Source organism: Rhizophagus irregularis, chromosome 18 (assembly GCF_026210795.1).
Source record: "Rhizophagus irregularis chromosome 18, complete sequence".
Classification (NCBI taxonomy): domain Eukaryota; kingdom Fungi; phylum Glomeromycota; class Glomeromycetes; order Glomerales; family Glomeraceae; genus Rhizophagus; species Rhizophagus irregularis.
Window position 1 is genome coordinate 4,067,415 of NC_089446.1, and position 21,510 is coordinate 4,088,924.

The following is a 21,510-nucleotide window of genomic DNA, read 5'->3' on the forward strand; positions in this document are numbered from 1 at the left end:
TAATGGTTATATCAACATCAATATATGAGATACATCAAACGACTAGTACGTAAATTATAAGAGAAGAGAACATGAAGAGGGATGAAAGTTTTTCCATTGCGAAAAAATAGCTTAATGGCTTCCGGATTATCATTGAAGGTGTTGATTTTTCACTTAAACAAAATTGGGATAGTTCCGCAGAAATGATACACTATCACTACGACCAAAATTACGGATAAAATAGTTTTATTCGAATAGGAGTGTTAAGAAAATGTATAAAATATTCGTCCACATGAGCGACGCAAATGATGTAATCAACCTTAATCTAATGCTACAAATGCAGTGATGCGCAGTATTAATAATTCAGCATATTTCTCTGATTAACTACAAGGAGAAAATATTGTTTCTTGGATCATCTCACAAACAACAAAAAAGTTAACCGTATTTTGACATGATGATTATTTCGTATTTTATTTTGTATATAAATACAATCCTTGCTAAAAAATGGGATATCTAATGATGACAGAAGAACGCCCAACCGACCTTCCTGAAACACGTTAAACAATTTCTCGAAGAGCATTTGAACTATTCAAGAATGATAAAAATGATATTAAAAAAATCTGAAAACAAAAAGTCGATGGTTACGCTTTCTTCACCGACTGACTTTAGAAATCCCATCCCTCTTCTCCCTTGAAGTATTCTTTTAACGTGATATGGAAAGATTGTTGAAGGTACACCTGTGTCTATAACACATTCATATTTTTTTATTATTGTTGTGGGTATCATAAAAATCATAATCAATCAGAGCAATTAATTCAGGATCTTCCGGTCTTCTGATGCGAGCTCTGACCGTTATTTGAAAAAAATCACTGTTTTGAGGACTACATAAATTCTTATGTACTAAAACTTATAAAAGGTAACCTAATTTTTTTTAATTTTTCAAATATATATTCAAACCTTGTGGTCATTCTCATAACTAATACGCTTAGCAGTTACCATCTTTCTTTTTTACCAGGTGGCAAACATTTTTGATTAATCGGCAATTTGCAACAACAGGTAGAAAAGAATCCTTCAGTGTACAAGAAACAACAGATTTAATTAACCCAAGTCCGACCAAATCACGTAAGTATGTCACATAGATACCCATAAGAGAATCAATCATCTACTAATTTATTATCGTAACAAAAACTCATTGTATACATTGCTTGCAAAATATAGCTATAAAAGTCCATGAGGGCCATAATAGACTGCGACCCGGTCTTTTTCATAGACCGACGATGGTCTTTATACCAATGTCCCTCCTTACCACAAAGGTGCGTTTTTGAAACACAACGGAAACTGGTCAATTTTTTTTTATGAAGAATATGCCGAATGGAGACAATGAAATATGGCGGGATACTTTTTTCTTAACCCTTAAACTAATTCAGGATGGCAAACTGGGAATGATTCCTTCGTAAAATTTAAAAATAACATATACCCTTATTCTTTGTACAATGATTTTTTAAGTCATGTAGATTTTCAATTGAAATCAAAACTAGCGCGAATTAATAATTTCAATATACTTAGATTCCGATTTGCGAAATCTATAAAACGACTTCCCCAAATACAGTGCTAGTATTGGGGATCATTAAGAAACTGCGTACGACGAGGTAACGTAAGCGTTTCATAATTTACAGTAAAGACACCTCGTGACCACGTGAAAGCTCAGTTTACTTGTGCAAAAAATTTTACAAAGTTGCTTGTTATATAACTAAATGTGTCCGGTACTGTCGAATTTTTTCAAATGGGTTTACATTGTTCAAACAAATATGAATAAAGTTTTATAAATATAAGTTTTTATATTACATTTCCAATTAATTAATTTAATTAAGCATAATACAAATACAAATCTTTCATTTAAAAAATTACCATTTTCATGAAATGCAGATTACGTAAAACTTTAGGATTAGTATTTATTTAATTTGAAACCCTATTTTCCGCACATTACTTAGAAGTGGATTGGGTTATTACATAGCTAAAAAAAATTAAGTACTGACTCTAAAATATGGGATTCAATCGGTTTTTTATATTCTGGGCATAGAATTATAAAATTACATCCAAGCAAAACGATTGAAATCCGGAAAAAAATTTTCATGATATTGAAATATATATTTATCTTACAATTGTGAACTTTCGAATCTTCGAATCTTAAAAAAAAAATACCGATAAAGTTAAGTGAAACTTTTTTTCACACGTTTAAGATAATTATGTACATCTTATTTACTAAAGTTTCTTATGTCGAAGCATTTACAAAATAAGTATTCAAAGGAGTATCATAATTAAATTTGGACTACAAATCAAAAAAACGAAACCCGGATAAATTGATTGTATGGAATGTGGAAAGCATATGATGTGTTTAGTATCAGGAGTTTATAAACAATGTTTATGTCGTTATAAACATGTAGAAAATTAAATATTACATATTTCGTTGTTTAAAATTTTAATTTCTCGACAAATGCTATCTCAACACGTGACTTGAAACAATGATAACCTTTCAGACGTATATATGACAAAATTTTTCACGCCCATATATATACTATATATACTACAGCGTTACTCCGATTGTTGATGAACATGACCGAACTATAATAGTATATTAAGTAACATTATATGTTATTACATATGAAAATTGTCAAAACTTGGTTAACAAAACAATTAGTCTTTATATAAAATTTAATGATCGAACCTTTTTTGCTTTTTAATATTTTCATTTTCCTCGATTTTTATTTTCCCCCTTTGCTTTTTTATTTAAGAGGAAGAAAATCTACCCTTTTTCTTTTTTTTTTAATTTGATCCTGATAGATTACCCTGGTGGTTGATCTCATGTTCTAAGGAAAAGAAATAAAAAAAACAAGTTTACACATCCCTTATAAATTACGCCTCACTCCTTTAATGCCACTTTTTTTTTTCTTTTTTATAAATATTTCTTTTGCCTGAGTACAAACCACCAAACATACTAAAAGGTAAAAACAATAGGATCATAAATTAATGTCTTTGGAACAACCTCTTCCCAAAATTGGTACAAATAATACAAATAATGGCGTTGAACGTCATTCACCCCCTCTTATAAATAAATCAAATATAAACGATGATGAGAAATATCGTGGATTAGCTTATAGCTCTGACAATATTTCACCTTCACACCAAAACGATTTATCTCCTCCCACTAATAATAACCCATATCCATATAATATATATAAGAATAATAATACAAGTAGTACAAGTCAAAGTAGCCAAGATAGTGCAAAAAGTAACGATAATTTATTCCGTGATTTCAATTCTCTTCCATCCCCTCCAAAGAATTATCATACATATCCACAAACAACTGAGCTACATCCATCACGTGATTTGGATTCTGAGGAAATAAATAGGAACCCCGCTGAACCAGCAAAGAAAGGATTCTTTCGTAATAAGAAGAAAGCTTACTGCTGTATTTGTTGCGGTCTTATAATCCTTATTATTATAATAATGATTCCATTAACGCTTAAAGTGATAGCTCCTTCTATAGCGCAGGGAGCCGTGACAGGAAGTAAATTGTCTTTTTCTAGTGCGTAAGTATAGTAAAAAAGAATATATATATATATATAATTATTTTTTTTTTCGTATATAATAAATAATGAACGTATATTATCTTCTTTAGAAAACTTACTCAATTATCAGAAGATGATTTTATGATGAGTGTCTCAGGAGAAGTAACGGGTACTGGTCCTCTCAAAGCTACGATTCAAGTACCTGATGGCGTCAAAGTTTCATGGAATCAATTATTAATTGGGCAATTACCTTTGGATACTATAACCGCTCAACCTTTTACTGGTGCTAAAATCGAATCATCACAGAAATTCAAAGTCTTAAATAAAACTGCTTTTGCTGAATTTAATAAATTTATGTTGAAAGAACGTGAATTTACGTGGCATCTGGAAGGAATAGCTTCAGTCGAAGCTGCAGGACTCAATCTTCAAGGAATTGTATTATCAAAAGACGTTACGATGGGAGGTAATATTATTAAGAAATTTTAATACTTAAAAAAGTCATTGATTTTTTTTTTATTTATAAAGTCTCCCATTAATAAAACATTTTATTTAATTTATGATCTTATAGGCATGCAAAATTTCCCATCAGTAAAAATAGATAGTTTTAATGCTCCAGCAGAACACCCTGATGGTGGAATTGAAATTGAGATCAATTCAACATTGGGAAATCCTTCACCAATTAATGTTGAATTGGGAGATTTAGTTTTCGATGTTGAATACCTTGGTCATATTGTAGGTGAAGTTGGTGCAACAGGAGTTACATTGGTATCTGGTGATAATAAGCTTGACCTTAAAGGTCGTTTAATTCCTCAAAATAGCACTGAAGCATTAGCAGCGGTTGGAGACTTGTTCTCTAAATTTATTACTGGACAAAATGCGACAACTAGTGTGATAGCAAAATCAGTTAGACCAAATAACGAGAGTGCACCAATAAGTTGGCTCCAATCTGCTTTTGTAGGGACTAAATTATCAGTTGTATTACAAGGTGGAAAAGATTTAAAAATTATTAGTAGCGTTGATATTAATGCACTGGATTTACAATTCAACAATGAGAATCCATATATTCCTATGGCAAGTTCTTCTTCGCTCACAGCAGGGTTCAGCATTCCATTTGGATTCCCGTTGGAAATGAAACAAATTTCTCAACAAATCACAATGTTTGACGGCGATAAGGAATTAGCAAGTTTAGGTTCACCATTCACTGCCGCAACAGGAGATTCAAAATCTGGGAAAATTGAGACTAGTTTTGCCCCTACACCTTTCAAAGTCGCTAAAGGATCTGAAGAATTATTTGATGATTTCAGTAAAAGATTGACATTAGAAAAGAGTGTTTCACTTAAAATGAAAGGTGTTGCAAATTCTATCGCGAAAACTCCTGTTGGTGAGGTGGAAATTCAAGGGATCGAATTTGAAGTGCAAACCACATTGCCAGGTATTCAAGGATTAAAGACGAAACCTGCTGTTGTCAATTCTCTTGTTGTTACAGGGGGAACCGCGGAAAATATGTTAATCAAATTATCAGTTACATTATTTAACCCATCAAATGTTAAGATTTCAATGGGTGATGTAATATTCGATTTATTATTTCAAGATCAACCCATGGGTAAAGTAATAATGGAAAATTTCGTATTGGATCGTGGTGAAAACAATGTAAATGTTATTGCACAATTTGGACCAAAAGGTGATGAAGCTAATAAAGCCGGTCGTGAATTACTTGATAATTTCATCATTGGAAAATCGAATACGGTTGGAATTAAAGGATCCGCTCAATCAACTCCTATTGCTCCGTTACAAAAGGCATTGGCTGCTTTGGAATTAACGACTACAATGCCTGGACTGAAATCTCCGAAACCTATAATAGAACAAGCAAGATTTGCCATTGGATTAAATACAATATTTGATTCAAAAGGAACTGCTTCAATTGATGCATTTAATCCATTCGATACTACTATCAAATTCTTAAATATTAAATCAAACATACAAGTAAAAGATGATGAAATTGGCAATATTGATCAAGACTTAAGTGCGGATCCTGTCATTATTCCATCTGGAAAAACCGTTACGACTAAAGATTTTGATTTAAATCTAAAGATTAGTGGAGCTGCTATTAAGAGTCTATTTGATTCTTTGGCAGGAAATTTGAAAACTAATATTGCCGCCACTATTGGAGTTGCTATTGGAGATTTTGTGACCGAAATTGATTATAGTCAAAATGATGTACCAACTAGTTTGGGGAAGGGTGCCGGACAATAATTATAATTATAATATTATATATATATACATATAGACAAACAACTTTTTTTTTTCTTTACTGATAATGTAATATAAAATTGTAATTTAAAAATTTTCTGTTAGTTAGTAATAATACTAAAATACAAGAAGAATAAAATATTTAATTCACTAATGCCAAAATAAAAAGAATTGTAGAATATTAATTCTGAAAAAATATTATCACATGAAAGTTCAAAGTTTTTTAATCACATCTTTAGTTCTTCAAATATCTAATTGACGATTTGACACATCACAAGGATGGGCCTCATCCTTTTTTGCTGTATTATATTATATACTCTTTAGGTAATTTTGAGAAACAGTGTACTTGGGAAAAGAGTGAGGTAAATTATACTAGATCATCAGATGATGCTCTTGCTTGGTAAACTTAGAATTCAAAGAGAATACACCCAAAACCTCGAACATATCCAAGAATGATCTTTTGTGTTGACCCCAAGTACACAACTTTTCTTAAAATCTTGATCTAATCATGCTCAGTTATCTTCCATGAAGAAGCTTACTTTGTTGCGTCCAAACAACCTTCTTGTCTTGTTTCACATTCGCTGTTATAATCATATAACAAAGGCATAGACTATCGAACAAAAAGAATTAGAAGCTTTTATCAATTAGAAAATAGAAATAACTTGCTTATATCATTGAAGTGATGACTGAGATTTTCTCCCTAACGTGTAATTCATCCAGATAAAAATATCATCCAATAGGCGTTTGCGGTTGCATACTTTTGGTTTGTATTCTCATTTTTAACAAGCTTAGGTGCGAGCGTAGGTATAAATCAGCATCTATATATTTTTATCACGATTAGAAAATAGAAAATAACCCATGATGAATTTTTTTCATCCCGATTTTGACAAGTATTGATAAAGGCTGTGAAGTCCTGGGATCAATGGTATCAGAATATAATGTACTTTGGATACATGGAAAAAAAAAATTTGGTGTCTATCAAATTGACTGCAAAGAATTCAAATATTGTACGCGATTAAATTATTAATTGAGTTTCAGATAAAGCCTCTAGATAGATTTGGTTACGCAAAGAATGATTCCATCGAAGTTTTCCCGGATTTTATTTTCGGGTTTTTTTGCGATTTTGTGATACTTTTCGATGAATCGTAGATCTGACAAACAATTTTGCGTATATTTTTTTCGTAATTACGTTTGTTCTTTATAAGGAAATAATTTTAATTCATCTAAATTTTATTGTCTTGTTTTTAAAATTTATTAAATTTATTTGTTTCTATAGTTTCAATATTTCAATGACAATGCCAATATAATTGTAGTAGAACTTGTGACTTTTGTGCTTTGTGAATAGTTTATTTTTTTTTATGATTTTTACGTTCAAAATACAACGCATATTGAACAATTCTTATTCTCTCTTTTTAAATTTATTATACAATTATGATTTTTGAATAGTTCTCCCCACACAAAAAAAAAAGAAAGGAATTTGAAAAAATTCTTTGAAGCACCAATAATAATTTACGTATATACTATATACAAATCAAGAAATGGATATAAACTTTTGTTTCTTTTTGTTTCAAAAATTATAATACATTAAATATAAAAAATATGATAAAAATATATTTATACTTCAGGGAAATCCTCAACCCATTTAATTGTAATATCAGTATGAGCAACATTTTTCATGCCTTGGAAAGTTTTATAAAAAGAACCATCTTTAAAAGGTCTATCAAAAGGATAACCAAAAGGTTTGATATCAGGAACTTTATCCGTCCATTTTTCACCTCCGCATAATAGTGTGCTACCACATTGCGTATCAGTCCTTACCAAATCATTCGTACCATCGGAAACATAAACGAAAAGTTTAAATGTTGATCCTTTTTTACTTCCACGTGGTATAATTAAATTATAAGGCCATCCACAATCACAGAATAATTTTTCCGCGACTTGAGCAAAATTAAATTGATCTAATTTTTCTTTTTGCCATGGTGTGATTGCTGTATCATCCATTTGTTTTGTCGTTTTTTGTGCTGGCTTACGAATTACCACCGCATGATCACATCTTTGAGAAACGACAGTTTTTTCATAAGGTCCTAAAGTTCTTTTGAATTTATCAATTTCAATCCAATAAGCATGTTTATCTATCAAATCAATTGGCGCAATCCAAATACGGAACGTTAATGTCACAGGCTACATAAGGTAAATTAATTAATTAATCGATCAAAAAAGAATGAAATAAAACATATAAATTCATCTTATTTATAACTTACTTTTGGTGAAACATTCTGAGCACGAACAAACCATATCCAATCCCTTGGATATAAATATTGAATTTTTTCATGATCTTGACCATCTTCCAACCAGACGTAATCTCGGATCTTCATTTTAGTTTGTAATGTTTTCGTGACCATGGGATGATTTGAAAGATCTTTATCAAAATATTTACCACCAAATTTCTCGTTCGCGTATTTAACCCACGTATCATTCACTCCACTCTTATCAACTTCAAGTAATATATCGGTAAATGAAAGAATTATATCTTTTTCTCTGATGGTTACTGGTGGCATATCATCACTAAAATCACGAGGTCCTAATAAATTCTGCCACTTGGCATAAATGTTGTCAATATGACGATGCCATCTCCAAAATAATGGATCACGCGTTCCGGCACGAGCGCCGACAAGAACACTTGGTACGGCTATTAGATTAATCATTTTAAAAATAAAATATTTAGTTTTTTTTTTTTGAAAGATTTTTTTTTATGAAAAGGACTTACCATGTAATGTATAAGGATGCATAATATAACCAAGCATGTTGTGACCAATATTATGTAAGACGACTTCGATATCACCGCCCAAGCTTGTTGCTTCATCGTCAGTTAAGTTTAATTTAGATGGATGCACCTCATCTGTTTTACCGTCAATCCATATTTCAATTTCGTCCAGTATATTTGTTAAATCTTTAACGGCGAATACAGTTTCGGTGTTATCATCACCCATTGTAACTATAATATCAAATAATTTTTTTTTAAAAAAAAACCCCAATAAATTTACTAGAATTTAAAAAGAATTTACCAATATCGCGAAAGACCTGATTAGGAGGACGAGCAGGGAAAGGAACCCGTACACCATCCGGTCGTCCATCAATAGACTGTGATAAGAATGGAGGAGGATAAAAAGCTTCAGGTATCGGATGAACGTAATCAATCAATGGATCGACGAGCGGCATTCCAAGACACCAACGATTCGCGTCATATCTAACAAAGGTTGAATTTAGTTTCACAATTTTAAAGAAAAGTTTTTTATTTAGAAAATTACCTGGCCAACATGTGTCTGTGCATATAAATAAAATTCTCTCCTTCTCTATCTTTTGAAGTCCCATTGTGTTCTCCGGAAGGCATAACTATGTGCCAATGTTCATGATGTTGATTTAATACTGGGTCATTACGCCACCAAAACATTTTATCTCTGGCAGGATCATAAATATTTTTATCCGGCCATCCGTCAGCCATTATTTTTACTTGTGGTGGATCTTTGAATAATTCTTGAAAGTTGGGTTTCTTTCTCTTTTCCTCCTCTTTTTTTGTTGTATCATCTGTATCCCTTTTTTCTGCAAAATTCTCTTTTTTAAATTGCACAATTCCATAAAGATTTAATTCTTCTTGAAATGCTGATCTCTTTTGAAATGTGGTCCGTTTCGTCCATGGAGATTGTAACCTTTTCTCAAAAATGTTATGAGAATTCTCTTTAAAATGTCTTATACATAGCTGCGATTAAAAAGAAAGGATTAAAAATTGTGTCAACTTCGATTTTATCACGTTATATCACGTGAGTATAGCCTTCAATTCTCATTCCGAAAAATAAAAAAAAAATAATCAAAATTCTGTTTGACACTTACCGGAGAAAGTTCAGCAATATGGCTGCTACTACGGACTTGGTTATAACAATAATTAGAAACTGACATAACTCTCAAAAGAAGTAAATAAAAAAAAATTTTTTTTATTTAATTTTTTTTATGAGTCAAAAAAAAAAAAATAGTCATAAAGTCTCGTTTAAGAAAGAAGAGAAAAAAAAGAAGCACGTAAATTAAAGAAAAAAAATCAAAAACTGAATAAAAGAAATAGGGATCCCTTTTATTATTTCTAGTGGCTGTGTAATGTCACAATTGTAAAAATATTATGGTAAGTTTACAAGTGGCTATTGATACAAGATATATATATATATATATATAATTCAAAGAAATAATGACACGATTATTAAAACATATTTTGAAGAATGGTATTTTTTTATGAATTTTTCTAAATTTATCCTGGAATTTTTTTTAAGGTAATTTGATAGTGGATAGATCGACACGCCAAGATGTAATTTACCAAATTTGCCCAAATTATTTATCTTAATATTCGGTAAATTACAAAATTAAATATTCATCCAAGCAATTTCCTTTTTTCTCTCTTCCCATAATATTTTGTCGAAGTATAAAACTACACCAAATTCCAATTCTTTTACAACCGAAAAAATTAGAAATCGGATGACTTTTTTTTTCTTCAAATTTAGGGAAATTTATATATTTCCTGTTAAAAAATTTTTTTTTTTAATTATATTAAATTATATAAATTACATAGATTACATGAATTTACATAAACAAGATATATTGATATATTCATAGAAAGTTTTATATAGATGTCAATATTTTAATAAAAAAAAAATTAAATTTTTGATTTTTTTTTTTACACGAAATTAAACCTTTTTTTAAAAAAATTAATTGCATAACAATGTAACTTAATTTTCTGATAATCAGCCTAAGGATCTACAATTTATTAGCCATATCACATAATTATGTTGTAACTCAATATGAATTTACTATTTCAGGCAAGTTTGAATAAATAATAAAATCATTTTTTGACAATGAATTTCCCATTAAAAGTAATTTAATAGTAAACCATTCTTTCAGTTTGTAATTTCTATTTTTAAAAATAATTTCTAAAATTATATTGATATCAAAACGTGGCGCAGGAGAAAATCACACAGCCATTCGATGGCTTTGTTAACAAAGCCACGAATGAACGGCTACTTCTCTTTTAATTTTTACTATCGGAATTATCGGAACTTAAATCAAATAGAACTTTATATGCCATACATTTAAATGTTGATTGCGTTATAATTTCCTTATATGTATTTTTCATCAATTTACTTTTTATGTATGCATTCATAGGGAGTAGTATATTTTTAGGTACATATATGAAGTCTGAATTTTTCCCGAACTTTGTATGAAATTATCAAATTTATTGGGGGTTTTTCCTAAAATTATTCTTTTATAGCGGAAAGAATTTTAACATTTTTAGTGCGCATGTAAAATTTGATGTTCACGCAAATGTTCGTTCCCGCTAAGCCTCCTTGAGAAACTAGTTGGCTTTAAAAGTGGCTTAAAAAATTGTAAATATTCTTTTTGTGATAAAAAAATCTTGTTAATAACGACATCAAATCTCTTATTGTCCCGCAATCATATGATTCAATTTCATTTGAGTTCAACAATGGGTAAGATGATAATATCAAAAAGGCCTAATATGGGCTCTCATAGTTTTAAGGGGAATATATGGAAATTACGTTTGAGCATGACATATCATGTGATTCTTTTTCATCATTCGTCTAAATATAAACGGTAATGCGGGCACATATCGCTTAAGGATATCGATGGTTTAGAAAGAGAGGTAGATTTTCGTTACTTTTCTCTTTTTTTTTAGGTAGTCGATTCATTGGATCTTTGGATGCGAGAATCGGCTACTTTTTTTTTAAAAAAAAAAATTTAGGCGGCCGGTTCATCGGATCTTTGAAGGTGGGAATCGACCATTTTTTTAAGGAAACGTTTCGTTATTTTTCTTTTTTTTTTAGGCGGCCGGCTCATCGAATCTTTGAAGGTGGGAAACGGCCATTTTTTTAAAAAACAATCTCTCTCTTTTTTTAACGAAACGGATATTAACGTTATTTTTTTTAAGCCGTCGGTTCATCAGATCTTTGGATGTGGGAATCAGCTACTCTTTTTTAAAAAGGATATTAGCGTTTCTTTATTTTTCTTTTTAGGTGGCCGGTTCATCGGCCGGTTCATCAGATCTTTGTCTTTTTTTTTTAACGAAACGTCTCATTTTTTTTATAAGGACCGGTTCTTTGGGCCTCCTTTATTAATTAACCGTAACATTGTTAAATTTATCCCGCATCTCATCAATTTGTAACGGGTTTCTTCTTTGTGTTTATAATTGATTGTTAGATTTATGTCTTTAATCCTGTGAGTGTCTTTGACCGACTATACTTTTAAATAGAATAAATTAAATTATAAAAGATCTTTAATAGTGAGTCGACGTATTAGTACGACTTTTTAAAATTGTCTTATTGGTTGAGGATGAGTTGGTAGCGAAGGCTTTTATTTTATTGGTTGATTAAGACAATCATTACTATCCATAGGTTCATATGACTTTAATCGTTTTAATTATTTCCATAAAAGATATTGTATTAGTATAAATGGTAATAATTTATCCTTTTGAGAAGGACATTCAAAATTTGAACAATATTAGGACTATTTATAAAGTTTATTTGAAATTCTTTTTTAACAAACCTTTTTCTTTTTGTAAAATAAATTCTTGTCAATGAAGCCAGTTTTGTTCACAATGAATTAAATTTTTATTAAAGTCCGTAAATAGAAAATTGAAACAAAGGAACATGAAGCATTTGAAACATTTTTGAGATTATATGTATTGTTCGTACTTCCGATAATTCAGAACTGCGCCTAGAAAATAAATACTTTTATATTGTTCTCTGCCTCTCTTGTTAATACTTGGTTTTTTTTTTATTTTTCATTTTTCATTTTACAAACAATATTTTGGACGAATTCTTGCATTTGTTTTTTCAAAAGTACTTTTATGGTCACGAGATTGGATTAAAATACGCAGTAAAGTAACTTTTTAATTTCCGCACTTTAAAAAAACGATTTTAAAATCAGCCAATCAATATAATTAATATAATCAATATATTCGATGATTTGATTCGATTCTTCATCTTTTTTCCATTCAAACGATACGATCATTTTTTTTTAACTTGAATTTCTTTTCTTTCCTTTTTTTTTAAAAAAAAAAAAAAATACTGATAATTAATAATCATATTTTGACTTATTCTTTGTCATCTATAATCACATTTATTCTATCGGAGCCACAATAGAAAATGTATTCAGAAGATTTATCACCATTATTAGATTCTTTTGACACATCACCAACAATTTCAGAAACATCAATTAATGAAAAATTTAATATGGAAACGGAAACTTCGACCTCTTTTAATTCACCGACGGAAAAAAAAGAACAAATTTCAAATATTATTCAACGTGCCAATGAATTACAATTCGTTGTGCAAAATTTAATTAAAACTCACGCACCAGAAAAGAATGGTTCTTTATTATTTCCTTCATTAAATGAAACGGTAAATGTTAAAGGTTCTTTAAATTTCAACGAATCTAATACTAATAATAATAACAACAACATTTTATTAAATTTTAATGAGAATGAAAATCAATTATTATTAAAAGATCAAACTGATATAATTTCATCACAATATGATTATGATAATATAAAAGATATCTTGAATAAATCATTATTCTATAGTGATATTTGTATTATGCCACAATATTTTAAGGAAATTTATGATACTGCATATCAGGATGGTTTATTAAATGTTGGGATTGATATTGAAGATTTTTTTATCATGAATTAATGGGTATTTTAGTCTGTAATTATAGATTATGAAATATATATATATGAACATTTAGACATCATTTAATAATGTAATTCTTATAATAAATTGAATCTGATATTTACTTTATTTCAAATTTTATAATAAGTTGAATCAAATATTTACTTATCAATTATATACACTAATTCTAGTCATCTTATAAGTGAATCCATGAATCGTTGATAAATATAAACAATTAAAAATATACTATTCCTTTAACTAAAAAGTGATTCTTACACACTAACTAATTTATTATCTAACATTCTAGCAATGGCATTATGCATCCTATGGGATTTGCACTAAGAGATTGATTAATAACACTATTTTACATAAGATTTTAGAAATACACCGACTTTAAGGCTTATATGTTGCTTTTTTAATGCTTTCGCCTTTCGGGACGGATGTTGCCATTTAAATCTTTACCACCAATCTTCAAGATTCCACTTAAGATTATGAAGACTGTTGAATATTATTTGGTTTGCTTCACTATCTTGTGAGTTTTTGCATTTATTCCGATGCTTCCTCACAAAAATTTTTAAATTAGCTCCAATTTTTGATCTTATAATTAAACCAAAAAACACTGTAATTCAGCAACAATTTAAATGTATTAATTGAAAAATTCTTTGCTTTAAAGTTTTCCTGAGTTTAAATTTTATTCAACTTTTCATAATACTATATAATCAACTTTTAAACAAACTTCCAATTCTCTTATATACTATCAAATAGTAAAATTATTATATGATAATTTTGGTTAATTGTTGATAATATCATAAGGAGAAATAGTGTTTAATTGTATATACAGTAATATATATATACAGTAATGTTACACGTATTCATTCAGTTCTTTGATATCTTATTATATACAGTATTACTAATAACTTGCTGTTTTCGATTAAGGCCATTTGACAGGCGTAAGTGGCACATTAAAACAAGCAATGCATAAAGACCTATACAATAAGTGTTTATTATATAGACTCTCAAGATCATAATATATTTGTAATTTATATACATTCATTTACTATATAAATCCCAAATTTAAAAGCATGTGTACTTGTTTCGTTAAACTTCGGATAATATGAGAAAAAAGGCACGCGCTATTTTTAAAACATGCATGTGAAATCACGGAAATTGAACAAGTGAGTGGTCAGACCATTTATCTTATATAAGGCACAGAACGTAAAACATTTATACTTTATGTTCCGTACCACCAACAATGTGAACTCCGAAACTCAAATCCGACTGGCCCAAATTATCATCATAATCCGACAAAATCTTAATCATTAAACGGTGTCAAAAATTGAAATCATAGTAAATTAAATACAAAAAATACATTCTAATCGTGTTCTTACATTTCAAATTTCTTGAAGTTAAAAATTTATCTTTTTTTAAAAAAAAACTTATTTAGCTCAAGATGGTATAAAATTTAAATACTAATATAAATGTAGCTTGAAATTTCTATAATTTTATATGTTTTTTATATAACTTTACTTTCCGGGTGATTGTACATCTAAAACCTTAAATATTTACAAAAGAAGATTGCACTATAACCATATTAAGTATTTTATAAAAAGTATTTATAGAACTGTGAAGATTTGTTACGGTGTTATTATACTGATTATTATACTTTGGATCGTCATAAAAGATTACTTAACGACTAAAGCATTTCTCGCGATTCGACTGAGCATCGTCAGAATGCTCTTGTATGGCGAAGATGCAAATCTGCCAATTCGAGAAAGAAACAATTTGTTAGTCAAACAGGTCTATGTTAATCATATATAACCGTGTAAGGTACGATTAATTTATTAAAGATACAGACCCACCTATATCTATAATTTATTAGCATAATATATAAATCAAACCATAATTAGTTATCATTATCATATTTAATTAGAAGTAATGTGTCAGAGCAAAGAATTTTAGAACGTTACACCTTTGGAAAGATTCTTTGAAGAGTCCTAATCCGACTACAATTCTTAATATAATATACATATTTAAACACATAAAAAGATACTGTGCATGCACAAAGATTACAAAAACATGTGTTTATTTATGTAATGTATGAAATGTAGCAGGAAGATCGACCACGGCCAAAATTCAAAATTATAAGATTATATTTATATATACTCCATAAAAATCTTTTTAATTTTCTTTGGTTTTGTTGGATGATGAGTGAATATATTAATTGACTTCTTATTTAAGTTCTATCGATTCACCATTAAATATTTTTTTTGTCAATCACCAAAAATCTGCAACTCATTTCCTATAAATAATTCTGTCAGCCCAAATCGCTCGGTTCAAATACTTATTTTGGTTTAGCAATTTCGGTAAAATAATTTGTCAAGATTTTTTATTTGTTGCTGCATAAAACCAGATGATCCAGCATTTCTGACTTACGATAATTGTTTAAATGATCAAATGACCCAGATCATCATCATAAAAGATTATTAATATTATTTTTCATAATTATGACATATTATCTGGGAAATTCAATCGGTCTGTTTGTTTTCATTTAAGGTTCGGAAATTCGGGCCACACAGATTTATATATTATATTTTAATCGACAGGAGTACAAAACGTATCAGCCGATTTTTTAGTGGGGACCAAAATATTTTAAGTTTCGTCCCTTTTTTTTTATTTAATTGACCATAAAATGTTAATAATAGAAGTTTTACCAGAAATATTTCTTTCTATAATTGTTGATTAATAAAATTTTATAGGAAAAAAAAATGGAGTCTAATGACAAAGAAAATAATTGTACTTGGTCACTTAATACTAAAGGATCATCGTCTCATAATCATGAAAAGCAGTAAATACTAAATTTTTTATTTTATTTTTTTATTTTATTTAAATTTTATGATATTTACATTATTTTCTTTTATAAAAGCTTACCAGAACCTCCGATTCTCGACACTATCCTTGATCATATCGGAAATACTCCGCTTGTGAGAATTAATAATATCACGAAATCAGAAGGAATCGAATGTGAAATATGTAAAATATCAAAACTTTATTCGTATTTTTGATATTTTAGTTTATAAATTAATATACTAACTTGTTTTTGTCAAATTTAAATAGTGGCAAAATGCGAATATTTCAATGCTGGTGGATCTGTAAAGGATCGTATTGGTAAACGTATGATTGATGAAGCTGAGAAAGCAGGAATACTTAAACCAGGATATACAATTATTGAGCCAACTTCTGGAAATACCGGAATTGGTCTTGCATTAGCGGCTGCTATCAAAGGATATCGAACAATTATTACTCTTCCAGAAAAAATGAGCCAGGAAAAGGTGAAAAAAGTCCCTTCATTGAGAATATATAATGTAAATAAAATAAATATTTAACCATTTTGTTATTTTTTTAATATAGGTTGATGTGCTTAAAGCTCTTGGAGCAGAAATTGTTCGTACACCAACTGAAGCATCATATGATTCACCTGAATCACATATTGGAGTTGCTAAAAGGCTTAATAAAGAGATTCCTAATTCTGTGATTTTGGATCAATATTCTAATCCATATAATCCTATAGCTCATTATGATCATACAGCTGAAGAAATATTAAGTTCTTGTGATGGAAAAGTTGATGTATTTGTAGCAGGAGCAGGAACTGGAGGAACAATTACAGGAGTGGCTAGAAAATTGAAAGAGAGATGTCCTAATGTTAAAATTATAGGCGTAGATCCCGAAGGGTCACTTCTCGCAAATGGCCATTCATCAGTTTGTTCATATCTCGTACGTAAAAAAAAAAAAATATTCTTTTTGTAAAGTTTTAAATATCTTTTTTAAAATCAATGATATTAATTTGTTATTTTATAGGTTGAAGGAATTGGATATGATTTCATTCCAGAAGCACTTGATTGCTCTTTAGTTGACGAATGGATAAAATCAAATGACAAAAATTCTTTCATTTATGCACGTCGTTTAATCCGTGAAGAAGGAATTCTTTGTGGTGGATCATCTGGTTCAGCAATGTGGGCAGCAATTCAAGTTGCAAAATCTCTCAAAAAAGGACAAAGAATTGTTGTGTTGTTTGCAGATTCCGTTCGAAATTATATGACAAAATTCTTGAATGATGATTGGATGAAAGAACACGGATTTATTGATGATGCTACTAAGAAAGAGGAAGAAATAAAAATTCAACAATGGAAAGGAGCTACTATTAAAGACCTTAATTTAAAAGTAGCTGTCACTATTGATTCAAGAGCATTTTGTAGAGAAGCCATTGAAATTCTTGAAAAAAATGGATTTGATCAATTACCAGTTACTTCTTCACCTAATAAAAAATTAGTTGGATTAGTTACTCTTGGTAATTTGTTGTCTAGGATATCTAAAGGAAGAGCGACTCCTGATTCTCCTGTTAAAGATGTAATGTTTAAATTTGTTAGAGCAAAGAATTTCGAAGAGATTGCACCAGATACACCCTTGGAAAAATTAACTAGGTTCTTTGAGAAGCATAGTTCGGCTGTTGTTACTGAATATACTAATGATGGCGCGCTTGTTCCAAAACATGTTGTTACTAAAGTTGATCTATTATCTTATTTAGTTAAAAACTAAAGTTATACGTTGGATAATATAATTTTTTTAATATTTATCAATTTAAACTTTGATTAAGTTTTTTTATGACACTTTTTAGGAAATACATTATTTATACATATAATTTTAATAAACTGTTATTAGTAAATCCTTATAAATTATGGAGTTGTCGGTTGTTATTTTATGGCTGAAATTCTGGCGGGGTATTACAAAATTATGAATTATTTTTTTAAATTGGTAAAGCGAATCAAAGTTCTTTTCAAGTTATTTCTTAATTAGTTGGTAACAATACAAAATTAATTATTAATGCAGATTGTCATTAGTTGATTTAGCAGATAGAGCAATAATAGATCATAATTGCTGAACTATAGCATTATAGAATAACAAGTTAGATGCTAGAATTATAATATTCAGCTACTTTTTAAGTAAAAATTGTTTTTATGATTTTGTAATAAACTTACTAGACATTGTTTCTTATTAATATTCAAATAGTCAGAATCTATTCATGATTTTTGTGAATTATAATAATTTGAAGCAAATTTAATCAAAAACGATTTAATTCCATTACTTTTTATTTTGTTTACATATTATGAGTCTTGTAAAGATTCCAAGAGATGGTACCCTTTATTTTACAAGGAAGGCGTGCATGTAAACACACATTTTTTATCATGGAAAAAGATATCAGCAAAGTCTTTTAAAAACTTATTGCCACCTGATCACCAAGGTTGGGATGCAGCAACATTGATCAGGATCTCGCAAAAAGGGAAAGGGATAAGGATACTATAGAAGGAGCATTGTGCCTTTAAGGGTGTTTGAAGTTTCCAATGGCTGCTACAGCCCTTTTAGGTAAAACTAATTTGGAAATTAATAATATGAACCTTCCTCCCTGTATTTTTTCATTCCTCCGTTTACTTGCTTAATAATAATTCGTTGTGTGTTATCTAGCGATCACGTCGTCTGGAAACATTTTTTAGACGTATACACTTACCTATATCATACAAACTTTGACACTATATTGAAGTATCCAAAATAACAAGCCGTTATTATATAAACAGGTGGATTTAAAGTACAACTTAATGCTGACCTCGTGTAGACTACAATTTGCCTTTTCAGATTGACCCGAAATGTTGATCAGACTTCAAAATCTCTTAATGAAGTTGCTAACGATCTTACAAAAGTAATCTGTGAAAACCCCATAGTGTCTTTTTTATAAAGTTACTGTTAATGCAATAGGAATTTTGAGAATATGGGATATTGCCTAAGTCTTTCAAATAAATATTTCTATAAGTGAAGTATTCTGGAACGCGCCAATTTCCACATGTCCACCCAACTGGTCAGTGAAGAGCCTTGAATGAAGAAGTCCCCTGTCACGCTACTATTTTTCACATATAAAACTATCTATCAAGGAGACACCTTTGTTTTTATTTGCACCTCCCTTCCTCACATTAACAATGGCTCTTAATGATTTGAGGTAACGGCTTCAAATGTTTCTATACCGCATTCATTTAGAAAATCTATAATATAGACTTACGTTCAAAGTATTTGTCTCTATGCACCATTTTATTTTTTTATTTACTTAGTTATCAGAGAAACACATTATCAGTAGGAGCTACAGGAAATTAAATATAATTTCGTAAAATAGGACGTGATATAAAGCCACCTGTTGGCGACATTTCTCTGGTGGAAGAGGGGCCGTATTACGCGTAACGATGAAAAGCATCTGATGAAAGCAAATTTATCGTTCTTGACCTGTGCGACGGGTCTGACACTCTGACTTGATCCGCATAATATATTTTACAATAGGGTGGTCAAGTTGCAGTTTGCCCCACGAAAACCTTTTCGGCTTATTGATGCAGTAAATAAATTATATGATTCGACTGTGATACAAGTGAAATGACATTTCCATTTTTTATTTTTTTCGATTAACATCACCACGTAAGAAATAAAGCCCGGTGTGGGTTGAAAACTATTAATTATGAAAGCGGATCCTAGGCCATTTAATGCATCACATTATTTCTTTTGGTCTCGTATTTATGCAGTGGCACAATGTTAGCTAATCATTCAACACCACCTCCCGTTAACTATAACACTAGAAATTTCGAACCTATGTATAATAAATTCGGGAGATTAGCAATTAAGGTAATAAATAAGTGACTTTCACCTGATTCACACTTACCTCTATACTTAATTTTCATAATAGTCAGCTCCGCCTCGTATTTAAGAAATTTGTTCTTAGTCTTTTTATCACCAGTATGATACTGCGCCGGAAAATTTATTAGATATACTGCGACAAATTTTGTTGAGACGCGAGATTCATATGAATAATTTCACTGTGTCTAACTGTATATTGTACGGACGTCTAATATAACAAAGATTTGTAAGGAGTTGGGTTGACTCGAATAGGAATATGCAGGATATTAATGGGCATATTCATTAGGAATACTGCGGTGACCAATAGGAATTAATACTACTAATCTGACAGTTAATCGACCAATAGCTCATCCAATAACTATTTATTATTACAAGTTAACTTGTATTAATATAAGTCCCTTAGCTTTTTAACATTTATATTATTCTTATATAGAATAAGAGTAATGCGAGCGGGAATAGAAAAATCGGTCGATATCCTACTAAAACTTAATTATCGGTCGTACAGTACATTCCCAATCGACTGGACAATTAGATTACTGCACTTATTAATTGGAATATGAAAAGAAGTTTAGGAATTCTTAATGATCTGATATAAATTTTCTATATTGCCTACATATTCTATTTATATTACAATTGGTAATGAAAATTATTTACATTACTAATTCTCATCTTTTATAATTAATAATCGTTCGATTTGTATTATTAAGATAGTTGCAGCATTATAAATGATTTAATTCATTAGAACGGACAAAGTATTCGATGTGAAATGTCAGTTTATATGACTTTACATGATGTTAATTTATACATAACAAATTATGAATATTAAAATTTTAAGTACTATAGATCTAACAGGTTTTGATTATCATTTATATAAGTATCAAATTATTATTAATAAGAAAATAATATATTTTTTAAGCATCATGAAAATTTTATGTAAATGGAAGAATTTTATTGGAAATAAGGAATTTTAGCTTTATAATGCCACGCATGCACGCATGATTAAAAAGTGTTAAAACAATTATTATTATATCATTTCCTTTTAAATCATTATTGGTTTGAAACATTTAAATTTCTCCTTTTCTAATGCAACAATTACGCCATTTTTCTTTTCCTTTTTGACTTCCTTGTTTGATAAAATCTTTGAATAATGAATAAATGAATAATTTGTTTGTAATTGTATTGTAATTTTGTTCAATATTTAAAGACACTAATAAATAAATATATTTTGAACAATATACTTTATACTTTATAAATTTAACCTATCT

At 29.5% G+C, this 21,510-nt stretch overlaps 6 protein-coding genes across 6 annotated transcripts; 5 read left to right on the top strand and 1 right to left on the bottom strand.

Annotated features, from left to right (window-relative positions):
• Positions 1–692: 692 nt before the first annotated feature.
• OCT59_010497 (uncharacterized protein) lies at positions 693–1,632 on the top strand (the record flags this gene model as incomplete). The annotated part of the gene is made up of 5 exons (XM_066133052.1): positions 693–710; positions 799–807; positions 969–1,101; positions 1,198–1,292; positions 1,546–1,632. The coding sequence occupies 5 exons, from the start codon at positions 693–695 to the stop codon at positions 1,630–1,632; spliced, it is 342 nt and encodes a 113-aa protein (XP_066000637.1).
• A 1,374-nt stretch (positions 1,633–3,006) lies between these two features.
• Positions 3,007–5,988, top strand: OCT59_010498 (uncharacterized protein; the record flags this gene model as incomplete). The annotated part of the gene is made up of 3 exons (XM_025310696.2): positions 3,007–3,569; positions 3,659–4,011; positions 4,117–5,988. The coding sequence occupies 3 exons, from the start codon at positions 3,007–3,009 to the stop codon at positions 5,799–5,801; spliced, it is 2,601 nt and encodes an 866-aa protein (XP_025179745.1). The 3' UTR covers positions 5,802–5,988.
• A 1,117-nt stretch (positions 5,989–7,105) lies between these two features.
• On the bottom strand, positions 7,106–9,890 carry OCT59_010499 (uncharacterized protein). The gene is made up of 6 exons (XM_066133053.1): positions 9,687–9,890; positions 9,107–9,555; positions 8,864–9,045; positions 8,566–8,793; positions 8,060–8,487; positions 7,106–7,979 (listed from the first exon to the last, which is right to left on the bottom strand). The coding sequence occupies exons 1-6, from the start codon at positions 9,750–9,752 to the stop codon at positions 7,413–7,415; spliced, it is 1,920 nt and encodes a 639-aa protein (XP_066000638.1). The 5' UTR covers positions 9,753–9,890; the 3' UTR covers positions 7,106–7,412.
• A 1,429-nt stretch (positions 9,891–11,319) lies between these two features.
• Positions 11,320–11,831, top strand: OCT59_010500 (uncharacterized protein; the record flags this gene model as incomplete). The annotated part of the gene is made up of 3 exons (XM_066133054.1): positions 11,320–11,447; positions 11,678–11,703; positions 11,782–11,831. The coding sequence occupies 3 exons, from the start codon at positions 11,320–11,322 to the stop codon at positions 11,829–11,831; spliced, it is 204 nt and encodes a 67-aa protein (XP_066000639.1).
• Positions 11,832–12,388: 557 nt separating this feature from the next.
• On the top strand, positions 12,389–14,332 carry OCT59_010501 (uncharacterized protein). The gene has a single exon (XM_066133055.1). It carries the CDS (start codon positions 12,998–13,000, stop codon positions 13,541–13,543), a length of 546 nt encoding a protein of 181 aa, XP_066000640.1. The 5' UTR covers positions 12,389–12,997; the 3' UTR covers positions 13,544–14,332.
• Positions 14,333–16,202: 1,870 nt separating this feature from the next.
• On the top strand, positions 16,203–20,024 carry OCT59_010502 (uncharacterized protein). Its single transcript, XM_025316776.2, has 5 exons — positions 16,203–16,367; positions 16,446–16,552; positions 16,637–16,851; positions 16,931–17,293; positions 17,378–20,024. The coding sequence occupies exons 1-5, from the start codon at positions 16,288–16,290 to the stop codon at positions 18,113–18,115; spliced, it is 1,503 nt and encodes a 500-aa protein (XP_025179742.1). The 5' UTR covers positions 16,203–16,287; the 3' UTR covers positions 18,116–20,024.
• Positions 20,025–21,510: the final 1,486 nt, after the last annotated feature.